The sequence below is a fragment of the Oryzias melastigma genome, linkage group LG18 (assembly GCF_002922805.2).
Source record: "Oryzias melastigma strain HK-1 linkage group LG18, ASM292280v2, whole genome shotgun sequence".
Lineage (NCBI taxonomy): Eukaryota > Metazoa > Chordata > Actinopteri > Beloniformes > Adrianichthyidae > Oryzias > Oryzias melastigma.
In genome coordinates this window covers 9,281,052-9,297,889 of record NC_050529.1, presented here as the reverse complement: position 1 = coordinate 9,297,889, position 16,838 = coordinate 9,281,052, and the positions used below count along the sequence as shown (strand labels likewise).

Below are 16,838 nucleotides of genomic sequence, written 5' to 3'. Positions count from 1 at the left end.
AACTATTAGCAAACAAGGCCACATGGACAACAATTTCTATGCCAGTCACAACAGGAAAGCAACCAACTGCTTTACCAAAACAAAACTTATTATTGCTAATTGTTTGAGACGCAGACAGGGAGGTTGGAAAGTTAAGTTAGAGTCACTTGGATGACTCTTCTTGCTGGGAACATGTTCTTTTTAGCACTAACTGTCAACAATTAACTACTCTGAGTAAGTGGGAGGGACTAAAATGTATCTCCTTTTCTCTCCTGCTGTGCATCTCTTTAAACCCATTCCCAGATTGCCTGTGCCGTCTTTGCCGCCCTGCTCCACTTCTTCTTCCTGGCAGCATTCACGTGGATGTTCCTTGAGGGGGTGCAGCTCTACATCATGCTGGTGGAGGTGTTTGAGAGCGAGCACTCACGCCGGCGGTACTTCTACATGGTGGGCTACGGAGTTCCTGCTCTCATCGTGGCTGTGTCGGCCGCGGTGGACTACCGCAGTTACGGCACGGATCGAGTGTGAGTACGTGAGGAGCTGCCTCCTCTTTCTGAATCAAATCCACTGGAGAATTTCTTTGGTTGGAATTAAAAACAATCCTTTGCTGTAAGAAAAATGATTCTATCTTTTGATATTTTTCATGTTTGCAACTTGCGCCTCCTAAGTTGAAGGAAAGACATTTTCTTTTGTCTGATTAATTTTTGATTTGTTTTTTGGTTGAATTTGCTGACTAAATCAAAAACTTAATGCGATGCACACCCTGGGTATGTGTGGCAAGTTCAAGAATGCTCTAAATGTGGGATGTTGAGCGTGCATTTAGCATAGTGTTCACACTGGACTGTTGCTACCCAATACTACTCATCGTTGGAAGATTCTTGGCGCGAAATGTTGAAGTGGTGAAAGGTCAAATCCAAATTCTTCCCCTACCTCTACAGCCCTCCAAATGGAGAGTTATGGAAAATTAGTGTCTTCAAATTCAGACGATACTACCCCTCAATGATGTCATCAATAGTCGCTGGTCATCTACGTTAGCACGTAGCTGTCAGCGCTCAGAAAATACATAACATCGGTTTTATAACTTTAAAAAGTCATTACTTATATATAGATGTAATAAAAGAAATTTGTTTCTCCTCCCTGGTGGAGGGACACAGAGTCAAAAATTAACAATTTCAGACACCCTTACTCCTACAAACATCCCTACAAGTGGAGTGGTTGGGAAAAGCAGCTGGGGTAGGGAAGGAATTCAGATTCAGCCCAAATCTGTCCGAAATAGTTCCCTACCCCTACGGCTCCTTCCGATTGTTCCAATTCTAAGGGCATTTGAAGCTGTCCAAAAGTTATTTTTTAAGGAGGAGCCGCAGAGACATAGGGCTGGCTATCCCACCAACATTAAGGAATGCCATGTGAGAAACACTTTTCTCCTCGTGGGTGTTCTCTGAAGCACAGTAGTTTACATTTAAATGTGTTTTCATAATCAATGTGACATTTAGAGGAGTTATTGCTTAACTGCTTAAAGTTATAAAACATATTTCGTTATGTATTTTAGGAGCGCTAGCAGCTATATGCATCAACGTAGGCGACTATTGATGACGTCATCAAGCGGTAGGAAAGTCAGAATTTGAAGAGACTTTTCTCCATATCCGTCCAGTTTGACGGATGCATGTAGGTAGGGAGAAGTCATGGGGTAGGGAAGCAATTTGGATTCAGCCTTAATTCTGTCCAGGCACGAACAACAATTATTAATTTCTCCATCATGATCACTTTTCAAACAGTTGGCACTTTTGTGATATAAAAGGGACACTACCCATACATCGCTACCAAATGTGAGTCCCTGATTGGTCAAAGTTTAATTTCTTTAACTTTTAATATGCGTTCAATGAACGTATGTATAGCCCCAAGAATAAAATAAAAACAGCGAGAGTTTTGAACACAGAAGCCTGAAACGTGCATTTACATAGGTTTTTCCATCACATTCCCATGTCGTCACATATTGACGACTGGTTAAACCCAAACTTTATTTGTTTCTATCGTACCTTTCATTCAACCAAAACACAAAGTGCTTGACATAAAAGCAAATAAAATACATATTAAAAACGCAAAAAGCACAAAAAACAAAAATTAACACAGAGAAATCATGACATTAACACAAAATGAGGACCCTTCCACGTCAGTTTTTGACGTTTTGGGTGTCCCCAACTCATCATTCTTTGACGTGCTGGTTTTTCGTCTAATCAAGGTTCCGCAACCCTCAGAACATATTGCCGGATGCAGTACCGCATGCGGACTGGTCCTCAGTACGCAGCCAGTACCTGTACTCCAACCCAATACCAGTACCCTAACCCTAACTCTGCATGAACGTGATACCCTTACGTGATACTGGATGGGAACTGGTACTGGGTTAGGATTATGGTACTACTACTGGGATATGGTACGGTATTGGACCGTTTTTGGTTCGCAGCTCGGAGGTTGGGACTGATTTAATGGGAACAGCCATCATGTCAAAAAATGACAAGTTAGGGACGTCAATTTTTGACGCGGAGGTCTTAACTGAACATCAGTATGCGATGAGTTGAAAGTGAGAATGTGCTGGTTTTGGTCGTTTAAGCGCACGTTTTCGAGCCTGGTGTGAACGTATCATAAGAAGACATTAAAAAACTTATACCTTAATAATACCCCAGTTGTTGCTTCAGTAAGTATTACTTACCGTCAGCTCTAATGATGCACACCAATTACTTCATGCATACATTTCCCCACTGCTGGACTGACAATATTTAGACAGAAGAGAAATGAGTCGATAGCGTTGCTGGATTAATGTCTGGCCATTATCATTAATGTCTTCAGCATTTTAAATTGCACAAATGACTGAATGGAAAGGGAGAAATTTGGAGTGAGGAGACGAGGAGGATGAACAAAGAGACGAAGATAGCGATACATCAAGAGCGCAAAAGGAGACGAACACAAAGACGGCCTCTTTTTGAAGATATGCGCCACATCCTTTCCCAGCTCTTCCCTCTGAAATAGTCCATAAAAGCAACACGATGCCAAGCACGAGGATCGCTCTCCACTGCTCCGTGTTAATCTCCAGCCCATCTGAAAATAATGAAGACCAGCATCAGCAGTTTGCTGCCGAGATGTTTATCATGTATGCAACACACACATAGGCCACCTTAGACAGTGCATTTGTAGGTTGGCAGTGCAATAGTTCTCGGTGATGGATGAGGTGATAGCTGCCACTGCCTGAGCCTTGGCATCATGTGAATAATTAAAGCCTGCCACCAGTGGAACAATTATACTCTGCCATTGAAGGATGAGGGAAGGGATAAGGCGTGACACATGGTGAATAGCAAAAGGTTGTGTTGGTGATGGTTTGAGTGGGACATATAGTCCTGCTGCTAATTGATTCTTGGTGGCATAGCAATATGATCACAGGCGGGGCCGCTTTGAACCCAACAGGTTGCATGTAAAAGGCCGTTGATGAGGGACAACAGTTGGTGAAATGAGTCAAAACATGAGTGTCCAGTTGGCCTTTGAAGTTCTGTCATGTGAGAGATCAAAGGGAAAACTGTGACCTGATTGGTCTTAATGTGTCCTTGAGGAGTTCATACTTGCACCTGTCTTTGTTTTGTTGACAAAACCCCATGCTTACACTTCAGGTGGAATACAGTTCTCATGTTGCAGAAACAGAAGTGGTTTACCAATAAGTATTACACAATTTACAATAGATGTATTACTAAAATTATATCCCAGTTTTACCTTTTTATTGTTAAAAATAACTAACAAAAGGTGTGGTCAAATTACCTTTTTTTCAAAAGAATTTCTTTCACCTCTTGGGTTCTTGCGAGGATATGATGTTTCATGACAAAATAAAGGACAGACAAGCCTGGGAGGTTTGGAGAAACGCCCATTGAGGATGCTTTAGGGATGATCATTTCAAACTCCTGCTAATAAAATACCACACCCCCATTTGTGAGAAGTTCAACCACACAAATCTTTAGAAGTGCGTAAGGAGCATGTTTTTGCCATTCACATGCAACCAGACTATTAGAAATTAGGATTTTAGACAATTGGAATAGAGTTTGTGTGGGCGTCCTGCAGATACTTACGTATTATGTACACAACTTGTGGGTGCAGTCGGTAAAGAGTCAATAATTGCACCTCTATAATGTCAAGATTAGGGGTGCCCAAATCTAGGCCTCCCGGGCCGGTGTCCTACATATTTTCTAACCAACCTGGCACAGTATGCTAAACACGCCTGATCCAGGTAATCAGCAGCAAATAAGGTAGGGTTTCTGGAAGACCAGCAGGAGTATGTGTATGTGAAAGTATGTGAAACTTACGCAGTCCTTCCAAGTACTTTACAATACACTTTACCATGTACAAGACAATTGTATGTTCCTTGTTTAGGACGTCCCGTAAGGTATCTCTAGGTAAGGTGGTGCTCCTGGATGGATGGAGATAGATAGACAGACAGACAGATAGAGAGACAGACAGGTGGATAGATTCTCTAAAACTAGGTCTGCAATGATTAGTCGACTAATTGACAACTAATCGAGTATTAAAATAATTGACAACTAATTTAATAGTTGATTATTCGCTACTTTATATTGTATGGAGTCAGAGTGTAGAAAAGTTGAAAGTAATAATGGAATTCTGCTAGCTTTTTGGACTATTTTGGTAATTATAAAGTTTTTTAAGCTATTTTGGAGTTTTGCTAATATTTCAGCTACATGCTAGCTGTTTTGGCTAATTTAGGATTTTTTTCCAGTTTTTGGGCTAATTTGGAGTTTAGCTAATATTTTAGCTGCACACTAGCTATTTTGGCTAATTTTGGCTTTTTTGGGGTTTTTTTAGGCTATTTTGTATTTTGGCGAATATTTCAGCTACATGCTAGGTATTGTGGCCAATTTAGTATGTTTTCCGTTTTTTAGGCTATTTTGAAGTTTGGCTAATATTTCGGCTACATGCTAGCTATTTTGGATAATTTAGTATGTTTTCAGTTTTTTAGGTTATTTTGAAGTTTGGCTAATGTTTTAGCTGCATGCTAGGTGTTTTGGCTAACTTAGGCTTTTTCAGTTTTTTATGATAATTTGGCATTTAACTAATATTTTAGCTGGCTTTCAGCTTCAGCATTTTTAGCTATCAATTTTAGCATCTTCAGCTATCAACACTAGCATCTATAGCAGACAAATTTGGCTTCCAGCATTCACACTAGCATCATCACAGGTAATGCTATATATCAAGTTTTTAGTTAGTTTAAAGCTAATAATTGTTAAGATTTGTGCTTTACATTCAGTTTTTGCATGATTGGATTAGTTGACTAATCAGAAAAAAATAATTAATGATTAGTGGACTATTTAAGCAATTGTTTGTAGCAGCACTATCTACAACCCTACATGGAACTGAACAACTCCAGAACCTGTACCACTTGTATGGATCAACCCCCAAAAGCTATGTATTTATCAGCCTAAAACTTTTAGTCCCAGTTTTGGGCCAAACACGCTAGACCATTTACTTATTTACTTGTCCTCAGCTTAATATGACTCGGCCCCAAAAACGCTGTCTGTTGTTGGAGATTTGGAAAAAAAAGATGACCGTCTGTGTCTGCTCAATTTGTTGCCTCGAACGCCAAAATGCTGAGCGCGGGCTGTTTGCAGGAGCGTGACTTGTGTTGAGACTGGCCCACGTTTGCAGTTTTTTAATGCTTGGTTTTTATGTTCAGTGGGGGGGGGGGAAAGTTGCTTACCAGAAGGTGAGATAAGAAAAAAACAGAAAGAAAGCGGCGCATGCCGTCAAGACACAGGCCCGACAGGAGCGGGGAAGAGGCAGCCGGGATGAAGCCGAGAGAAAATGACAGCTCCTGCCGCTTACCGAGTCTTTAAATCTCACTATGATCTAAAGACAGAGAAGGCAAAAGCGAACAATAGAACCCTGAGCATAATTTATGACAGCGACGATCGGAGCGCGGGCTTTGATGAACTGCCACAGATCCGTGCATGTTTTTCAGTTTTCTTTATTTTTTTGGTGAGTGCTCACTGCTTTATGTGTCCATAAGTTTTTTTCTTTTTCCTTCTTGTGTTGTCTCATCTATTGATGCCAAACCATAAAAGACATATCAAGTCCCAATAATAGCAAAGGAGCTTTTTTTTTCTTTTTCTATTTTCCATGTCACTTGCTATACAGTGTTTTATCTCGTCTCAAAGCATTCTCTGCCACTTTGCAGAGTTGTTTGGAGGCGAGAAGAAGAAGGATGTAGAAAGTGGCAGCAGACTTCTTTCAATGAATTTAGGATCTATTGATGTAAACAATGGTAATAGTCGTTCCTTCAAAAAAAAGTGGCAACACAATCAGATTTCCAATTGTACTTTCATTGTGTTCAAACCAGGGATAGTTCCTCAAACAAAAGTCAATTTGCCTTAAAAAATTGTGAATTCCATTTTAATTCTCCATTTTCTGTCAACGGGAATGACACGGCGGTGGTGAGGAACTGTAATTTTCCAGCAGCCAAAAATGGAGGCGTCTATCTGCTGCAGCAGCGGAGATTAAAAGATTAATAATTCAACCGCAAGGTCATGAATCACCCTTTTTTTTCTTTTTTTATGTCATTTCAAAAAGAGCAGAGTCACCTTTAGATGTCCTTGTTTCAGATGCTCCACATACGGTTTTCCTTCTGTTCTTTCGGTATTGTTTTGGTGTGAACTGAGAAGGTCAGGAGGGCACTTTATTTCATTATTAACTGTGTCGTCCCCCTTCAGAGTGATCATGGGTAACTGAATGTGTAAGTGTGTGGGTGAGTCCACCAGGGTCGAGGTTAATGTGACTCTTTTAAAGTGATCCAGTTTGGATTCAATTGAAATCTAATTGAATAAGTCGTAAATTATCATCCACATTGATAATTTGCCACTTTAACTTGACATATTAACGCTTTAACACCAGAGCTTTGGCTCATCTGTTGATGTTCTTTGAACTACCATAACTCCTTGACCTTTTACGCAATTACCGTAATTCCAGTGGCTTCTGAAAGCTGAGTAAAAAAGCTCTGCGCTGATATGTAACATGGTACAGTAGCAAAATGTACGCAGTTAGCCTAAATTAGCTGATTATGTCGCAGAAAAACGCGATAATAACATCGCAAAGCCACTTTTCCACTTAAGTATAGTGTTGTATATCACCGCAAAGCTGCTTTTCTCAGCTTTCAGAATCCGCAGGAATTACATTAACTAAGTAAATGGTCAAGGAGTTATGGAGGGTCACCACTTATCTCCTCAACTGAATTTGTTGAAAATTACTTTAATCGTATTAACGATTAGCATTAGCATAGTTTAAAAACTGTGTTATTAAGATGTCGCTGGTGACATCTCCTACTTTAAACTTTTTACTTTGGGGCCTTAGGTCCATTGTTAGTATTTTTCCGACTGAATTTTTAACCATATACACTTTTCCATTACCTTATAGCAGGGGTAGCGAACCCTGGTCCTTGAGAGCCGCCTTCCTGCATGTTTTCCAATACACCCTAATCTGGCATGTTCTTATTGGCTGGACACACCTGAACCAGTCCCTACTCATGACTGATTACCTGGTATACTGGAAAACATGCAGGAAGGTGGCTCTTGAGGATCAGGGTCCCCTACCCCTGCCTTATAGTGTCGCATATCAGCACAAAGCTGCTTTTCTCAGCTTTCTGAATCCGCTGGAATTACATTATTAGCATACATGGTCAAAGAATTATGGAAGATCAAAGAACTGACATGAGAAACCTTTTATCTCCACAACAGAATCGATTGAAATTATGCTAATTTCACAAGCAATCGCAGAGTTAGGGTGCTTTAAGGAATATGTGTTGTTTAGATTTCGCTAAATGACATATCCATTAAATGAGATTATACTTTGAAACCTTAGCTCCACTTTTACGCAGTTAGCGTAATTTTATTTAATTTTGAAGCAAAGAGAAGCAGCCTTGCACTGATATGAAACACTTTACAGTAGCAAAGTGTTCAAGCAAAAATGTAAATAAGCCAATTCTGACAGAGAAAAAGCAGGTTTGTGACAAAATAGCAACGCAAAGCTGTTTTTTACTGCTTTAAACTGCTTTTTATTCCTTAAATTTGTATGTAGAGTTATTGTAGCTTAAAAACTTGTTATTTGGGTGTAACCAGTGACATATTAGGTTTTAAAGGGTAAAAGACATAGGAGCACATTTTTGGTCACTGTTGGCCATTTTCTTTTTATTTCAATAAAGTTTTTTTTGTGTTTTTTTTCTATTGAATGTCGCTCTCTGGTTTTAGCTCTGAAAGTTCACCCTGATAGCTGGCATTGACACAGAGGAACGTGCCCCCGTCCCTTAAATTCACCCCGATGCTCGTAATTCTTTAAGCCACTTCAAGCCGCCATGTTTTGAAAGTGCCTATTCCTCTGTGTCACTCCAGCCTCCCGCTTGATGGATGCCGTCTGAGCGGGAGTATGAAGCCACCACCTGAAATCTGTCTCAACTAACATTTACCACCCTTCACCTCTGTTGCTCTCTCATGCAGTTGCTGGCTCCGCCTGGACACGTACTTCATCTGGAGTTTCATAGGACCAGCAACCTTGATAATTATGGTAAGCGTGCACCACCACCACCACCACCTTGTTCCCCCTCCCCCCTCCCGCTCATTAACCCTACTTAGCCTGCGGGTCGTCGCTTAAATGGTCCACGGAGATCCTTTTTTCGAGCTCCTTTCTCCCTCTTTTCTCTGCCCTGGTGAGCATATACGCCTCCGCAGGGCACAGATCCGTCCAGGAAAACGAATGAGGGGTGTAGAGAACATATCGCAGTTTGTCACCCCGCTGCAGTCGCCGGCTGAGACAATTTTCAAGAGGGGGTTGGGGAGAGGAGGGACGAGGGGGAAAAAAAAGAAAGAGTGAACTCTGCTCAGTATGCAGTGTTGGAGCAACCTGCGCCGCGATTATGATTGATTTTGTTCCAACTCGTACTCCACTACGCTGTTCCCCATCTCCTCCTTGCAGGCGCGCAATCAGCTGCGGGTGCAAATAACGGATTCATTATGCGAGAGGGATGCGCGCACGCAAATGCTGAGCATCATTTCCAACAACCTGCGCTGATCCAGCTGTGCTTAATCTGCAGGAGAACCCGAATATATTTCCATATATACAACAAAAAAAACTAAAAATAAACAAAAACAAGTTATAAATACTTTTGTGACTAGAGGTGGCACCAGTAGAAAATGATTTCCCAAAAGAAAATGATTTATACTGACACTGAACCAACCAGGTTTCACTTGTAGAAAAACCAAAACAAAAACTTAATTTTAAGAAAATAAAGCCTGGTATACAATGGTCCATCATTAATGCATCTCCAGACGTTCTCTGTTGCATTGCCTCTCTACTGTGTCTCCATTTGGTTGGATCTCTATTGTATCCATTGCATTGACACAAAATACTAGAACGATCATTAATCAATCGGAAAGTTTACATTGCGTCTGTCATGTCAACATCTAATATCTATCGATCCACATTGCAAGTTTCACCCGGAAGTTCTACTTCCAGTCTGTTGACATGCCAATTTTGGAACAAAATTCTGGAGAAACAGAAAACGGGTCAGAATTTAAAAATAAAAACTACCGTTGTACTTTCAATATAAAAATGTATAAGATTTGAATTTATCTCTAAGATGACGTGCCCATGCAATTACATACATAAACAACTAGGATAACACTGCTGTACTTTTTTGGAATGCACTACAAAAGATAATTTTGGAAGTCCAAAAACATGAAATAATTTATGACACAAAATATGTATTTTACAAGGACTCAGTGACGTCAGAGAGAGAATGGGTTCTGATTGCCTAAGAGCAGAACAAACTACTTGACACAGTGGCAGGTCAAACCACTCCTCCACAAATCTGGGTGGACCGGAAACACAACAGAGACGGTCTTCCATACAACGTAAGGGGAAAACCTTATTTTAGGGGGAAAAAAAGTCTTCTTTTTTGTCCTACAACAAAAAAAAATCTTACCTATACAGTTTTTCAGTCACAAATGAATTAGGAAACCATGTCTTAGTGACTAGAACTTTAAGAACTTGAGGGCCGTTTTTGCCGTGTACAAATAGACTTCTAAGTACTTTTTGAAACCTCCTTCTGCAGCTCGTCTCAAAACCTTTTTTAGATTTCTTTGATTTTTTTTATTTAATTTCTCTTCAAATTAGCTGAATGTCACCTGGCTTCAGCAGCAAGGTAGCACGCTTTAGACTAATTGGTGTAATTTTTGAAGAGTCCCTCTGAACATACTCCCATGCTGTGACTGGAATTAGCTCATTTTCTATTTTTGTGATCACCGGCGTACAGAGAGAAAAAAAATTAATGAGACAAACAGGAGTGGATCTTTTTACTTTTTTCTTGTTTGTTTTTTAAATAAACAATATATTTGTTTATTTATTTATTTTGACTAATAGTAAAATGTTTGGAAAAGTTTCCCTAAGTTAACTTCTGCATGTCCATACTTTTCTTTTTTGTGCCAAAGAAATTTTGTGGCGGAAAATTTACAGCACTCACAATTAAACGTTAACAGAATTCTTCTTTAACCCTTGATTCTGATTGGCTACAGGGTGCCCACTCAGAAATGATAATTCGATAGAAGAAGTGTAAATGTTCTATGTTAATGCGCCTGCTAAAAACCAATTGGTAACCACGACAACAGAAACTTATAACCATTTTCTGAATAATTGTATTATTAATTAACAAAATAAATATTTTTTGGGTTGATATGCATTTAATATTTGGAGTAATGGTGGGTATTTTATGCATTAACAGCAATTTACAAAACTACTTGTTCCTTTAAAGCAAATTTTTTGCTTCCCCTTTTCGATTGCTTCAGATTTGCTTCATCGTCAGGACAAAATAGGCTGTAAAAGTTTAAATTTCCCTCATAAATGAGGCTTTAGAACATGAATTTAAGCATACATATGACTTTCTTGCCTTGCTGCAGAGCAAGGTCGGTGTAGGTTCTGTAGCCGTTACTATGACAATGAGTTACACTATGTTCCATTTTCTCCAGAGAATCGATCTGAACATAAAAAAATAACAAGATTAAAATATGAATCATTGATTTAATTTGTAATTCTTTCAAAATGGATCATAGTATACGTGAAATAATTCCCTTCAAAGTGTCCATTTCCCTTCGTGTCGGACAAATCCAATCATTTCTGATAATGCACACCTCGTTGTGCATTATCCCTTTACTTATGATCTGTGTGAATAAGTCAATAAGTCAGTAGGAAAGTCTTCTGCAGCTTCCATTTTGTCGCAGCAGAAGTCTGCAGGATTTTGCGCTCTGTTTAGCAAAGTAAAAATCCAAGTCCATCCACACTGCCAGATTCCAGCTCTGTGCTACAAACAGAACTGATTTAAAAATGCACCAGGACAGGCCACGTACAAGCCGAATGTCTGTCTCCTTCACTCACTCCGCCTGCTCTTTTTGTTCGTCTCTCCCCGCATAGCTCAACGTGATCTTCCTGGGCATCGCTCTCTACAAGATGTTCCATCACACTGCCATTCTAAAACCAGACTCCGGTTGCCTGGACAACATCAAGTAAGTGCACTCAGATCGCATAGATGTCCATTAAAGTCACCCAGAAATAGCTTCGCTTGTGACGGTTTGTTGGGATCTGAAAGTGTGACAGGCCTTTCACCGGACAAAAGCGGCTCTCGCAGCTGAATGTAAAGCTCACCGTGGAGAGGAACGTCTGTCTCCTCGTCTGATATCTAATGCTGTGTTCACACCGGCCTCGGTACATGCTGCCAAACGACCACTTTCAATGAACAGTCCATGTACAGTATATGCCCGTTTCAGGCTCCTTCATTTAAAACACTTGCACTCATGTGCCACTATGCAAGTTCTTAAGAAAGATTTCCGTCTCTATATACAAAGTGTGGAGCGAAAAGTTAAACCTGCATGGAAGTACCGACCATAAAGAAGAAATGTACAATTGCAGTTTGTGCCCAGCCGGAATTCTGTGACGCCAGGTCTTTCATATATTGGAATAGAGCTGGGAAAGAAAAAGCCTGCAACATAATTTGTACTACTTCTACATTTCGCACCAAGCCTCCACCAGTTTTGACTACATCTGTTAGTGTCGAGTTCTTTGTAAGAAACTTATACTAAGAGTATGATCGGGAACCCACTTGTAACCCGCTCTCGAACACGCATCACATTTCCTTTGTATACGTAGCGTTAGAGTCTCTTGGTCAATATCCATCCAGAGGTCCCAAGGCTCGTTTCCACTAAGCGATCCAGCCCGGTACGACATGGTAAGAAGTGGTACGGTATGGTCCAGTTAAATTAATTGTCTATTTTAAATAATTAAAAGGCTAATTCTTTCAAACATGTCCACTCCGTTAAGCCTTGCCTCCACTGATCGTCATTACCAAGTCGTCACATATTGAGGCGTGGTTAAGGATCCCTTAACCATGTCTAAAATAGGAAATAAGAGGATTCCACCCACATCAGATAGTTCACGTCCCCACTTTTTGACGTTTTGGGTGTCCCCAACTCATTGTTTTTTGATGTGCTGGCACTTCCAATTAAACCTCCTGACCACAAACTGGCACCGGGACATGGACTGAACCAGTACCCTTACCTGAGCAACCATGAGTGAAGCAAATAGACACAAAACCTACAGTACTTACCGACTGGAAACGTAATAGAGAGAAGAACAAATGGAGAATAAGGGAAAGAAAAGGATCATAATGAAAAAATAATACTTAACTGCTCAAAGGCCTATATAAGGCATATATATAAGAAGAATAAATGGAATGTAAGGGAAGGATATATTATTGAAAAAACATACATACCTGCACAGAAACCAATATGAAGCATGCAGAAAAGCCTACGTTGGCCATACATGTTGACCAGGGACATGAGAACCAAATTCTTTTTGACTCTCAGGTGTGTGTCATTTGGAATCAGGAATGGCTGGGGAAACGTTTGCTCCCATAGGGATCGGGGTTGGATGTGGAGCATGCACCGCCACTCTTCCTCGATCAAGTGGCACCTTAACCTTAACCCGATACTGGACATAGATCGGTAATGGCCCCTAAGAAGTACGGTTCGGTACTGTTTAAGGGAATGGAAATGCTCAAAATATCTGACCGAACAGGACCGTACCGGACTGCTCTGTGGAAACAAGGCTTTAGAGTCTGGATGCCAACTGTTTACATAGGAGTAAGGCCAATTCTTGATTCCTTTAGGAAAACATGGCACCCTTAAATCTGTCCATCTGTTGCGTTCATAAAAGACCTTTGGGTTCCCAGGATGCCTCTTTTCTGTTGCTGGCACGTCTGGTTATGCAGAATCTTTCCAGTACAAAGGCCATGCAACCCTTATAGAAGGATCGTGAAATAACCTTTAAATGAGTAGGGAGTGAGTCATTATGCTAACACAGTGCACTGTGACACACCAGCAGAAGCCGGGTGTGCAGACGGCTCACGACAATCCAAGTGATACAAATTCAGTATAAATTCTCCAGCAACGACATCTATTGTCTCACAAAAAAGTTTAATTATTGATGCGATTAGCATTAATTTGTGTCCTGTAGCCGAAACTAAGCTCTTTATGCAATATTGTTAAACCAATTCCTGCTGCTATTTGAGCGAATTACATCGGGAATGTAATGGTGCATTGTTGCACTGTCACACAGTTTCTGCTTTTTTTAAAGGGAGGAAAAAAAAATATGTCAGGCTTAATAAGAACTGTAACCTTTGCAGCATAGAAATGGCAGATTTGCTCGCAGAGCATTGTGCCGTTGTAATTCATAATAAAGTCAGTGACACAAAACCAGATTCGATGCAAGAAGGAACTGATTAAAATATAGAGAAATGAAGAAAACAAGAAGCAACCGGTGTGTTTTTGTGACAGTGCTGTCTCCAGAACTTGATTTAATGAAGCAATAACTTAAAGAAGAACCAAAAAAATGGTATAAATCTCAGTGGTTATTGTTTATATCAGCATAATTGTGATTGTGTAGACTTGATAGGGGATTCATAAAGAAAAGTCATTGATTTTTTAGCAATAAACACCAATTTGATATGCGATACTTTACTAATGTAGTGTTGCATAGTAGTGAAATAGTAGCTTCAGAGTCAGAATCCTGTGGAATTACACTGATATATTGTTTACGAAATCAACATAATTCTAACGCTAAAACGAAGCGGCGCAGAGCGGAGTTCTCTCCTGCAATTCACACCAGATGTGCATTTTTCCACAACAGGTGCTTCTCCTGGTAAATATACTATTGAAAGCAATCTGCAAGGCAAAATTTGAATATACCAAATTTTTCTGACTACACTACAAAAATTGAATTGTTGAATCAATTAAAAAACTTCTGTAATTTGTTAAATTAAAATGATTAGTTTTCATCAAATTAAAATTTTAAGTTGATAAAAACAAATAATTTTAATTAAATTCCAAAACTTTTGGGAAATAATCCAACTTTTTACTTTATACAGTACATGTGACGCACGTTCATTTTCTCAAAAGTCTACATCGTATCTTGTGAATGAGTTCTGGTTGTGTTTGTCAACATTTTTTTGTGGTAGATGGTCCTCAAAAGTCTCTCCAAATGTTTAAGTTTGACGTTTATAAAGGGGTACCACTTAATGAATTAGTGGAGCATTGTGGGTACTGTAGTCAAGAGCCTGGCAGAGTGATACGTTTAGCGGAATGTGGTGAAACAGAAAGAGTATTGTTTTGTATTTGATGTTACAACAATCAATCTTGAGAATTATTGTCAAAAACATTTGACACAAAGTTATCATCAAAGAAGCCTGGACATGCAGAAGATATTGCTTAGTAGACATTGAACTTTCAAATTTAGGCGGGGGACGCAAAATATTGACTTGGGGCCTCTGGGTTGCCAGTTTGAGACCCCTGGTCTAACCCCAGCTCATTTTCCTTATTAGGGGGAGAACAATCCAACACTAGGTGAATTCTGCTTAATAATTATAGAAAGGATCAAAAAGTGACGTCCACTTTTCGGACACTTTCTGCTTAACACCCAAAAAGTTAGAAGGTCTCACGGTCTGCATCCCTATTGAAAATCAAGATCGATGTGTGTTAATGTAATCAATGTAATTCTGATGGTATTGACACCAGGTTATCAAATGGTTAGGACCACATTGGACTCTTAAGTTTGGTTTATAGCTAGTATTTTTTTTTTCCGTTGTCCATTTATGACTTTCACACTGTAATAATAGAGGTAAAGAGTTGATACATCTTTCCAGATCATTACGTATTTGAATCCAGTAGGAAGTCACACGTCCTCCATTTTTGACCTATGAGCGTTCTCACTGGTAGTCGAGAAGTGATCCGGTAAGGCCTTTAGTTTTTACCCCTATAAAAACCGGAACTTGAGCCCTAGAGTTCTTTTAGCTACTTAAAGTCCTCAACCATTTACGCAATTGACGTAATTCTAGCAAATTCTGAATTAGAGAAAAGAAGCCTTTTGTTGATATGCAACAATTGGCAGTAGTGAAGTACTGTCACGATATTATAGATCAGCTGATTCTTGTTGATCGCGTAAACGGTCAAAGACTTAGGGTATGTCAAAGAGTATGTACTATCTAGGCGTCACCATTGATATCTGCGGCCTTAGATTGACGTCCACAAGGGTTCTCTGTGTCATACAATTTGAAATGTCCCACCTGACTTCCTTAAGACCCACTGATTTAAATAAAAAACCCGTAAGCAGGGTTTACATCCTCACCGGAAGTCGGGTTTTATCCGCTGGGCTTTTGTCAGCCCTCATTCATCTGGTGCGCTTTTACAAGCATTACTGCAAACACAGCACTTGGAAATATAGACACAATTTGCTGGACCATTGGTGTCCGCTGCTCAGCTGCACATATTCTCTGAAAGCCATCAACAAGTGCTGCTGGTTCATCATAAAAAGAGAGGATATTGCTGTTTTTATTTTAACGATTGACTGTAATCTGAGTGAGTGAGTGTGTGTGTGTGGCTCAAAGGGAGAGTATCTGGAAACTGTTATAACTTCTAATAAAGGCCTTTCTTCCAGATGATCTATCAAGCCGAGCTGGTTTGATGATCCTGATAGCTCATTAAGCCAGTTTAGCTTGCTTTAATGAGGCGTCCGCTTTTGTTTCATCCTTCTACGATTCGGTTCCTCTTTGTGGTTTGATGTCACTTCTACCGTTCCAGTTTCATCATCATTTGGCCTTGTTTTGATGTAAATGTCTTCTCTTATTTTCTCTCACTCTTTCTTCACTGCTTTTGTTTCACTTGTCATTTTATTTTACATTTATTGCTCTGTGTTTTTTTTCTCATCTTTTGTCTACTCTTTAGCTACCGTTTTTATGATGGATGTGTTATTGTTGAATGGCACTGGTAAGAAACAGCTTTTCTCAGTTGAGGATGTGAAGTACAGCTTGTGTTTGATGTGTTTTTTTATTTCCCTTTTTAACCCCACCTCCCATGGAGAAAGAGTAGCTGCCAAAGCAGTAGATTCCCTGTAACATGTCTGTTGCACCGTTGCCTACTAACCATAATAGTCACATCTATTGTAACCCCCCAGAACATCCAACCAATGATGTCTTCTGGAATAGGTACTGTAACTCATTGCCAGGAGGGTACCGGTACAGACATATACTGCACTACCAGTTCCAAGGTTTATGGTAATACTGGTATTATATGGTACTACCAATACTATTGGTATCCATGTATACAGTACTACCAGTACCATCATATATGTTATTACTGGTACCAATGTATATTGTACTAGCTATATCCATGAATACAGTATTACTGGTAACAATGTGTATGGTACTATTGGTATAGATGTATACAGAA

The 16,838-nt window shown here is 39.8% G+C and overlaps 1 protein-coding gene across 9 annotated transcripts in view; it reads left to right on the top strand.

Annotated features, from left to right (window-relative positions):
* LOC112155935 (adhesion G protein-coupled receptor L3) overlaps positions 1–16,838 on the top strand; it is a 315,029-nt gene that overhangs the window by 274,205 nt on the left and 23,986 nt on the right. For all 9 annotated transcript variants that reach the window (XM_036216946.1, XM_036216950.1, XM_036216949.1 and 6 more), the window contains 3 exons: positions 283–503; positions 8,511–8,577; positions 11,476–11,567. In XM_036216946.1, coding sequence (XP_036072839.1) covers positions 283–503; positions 8,511–8,577; positions 11,476–11,567 — 380 coding nt within the window. The remainder of the gene's footprint in view (positions 1–282; positions 504–8,510; positions 8,578–11,475; positions 11,568–16,838) is intronic.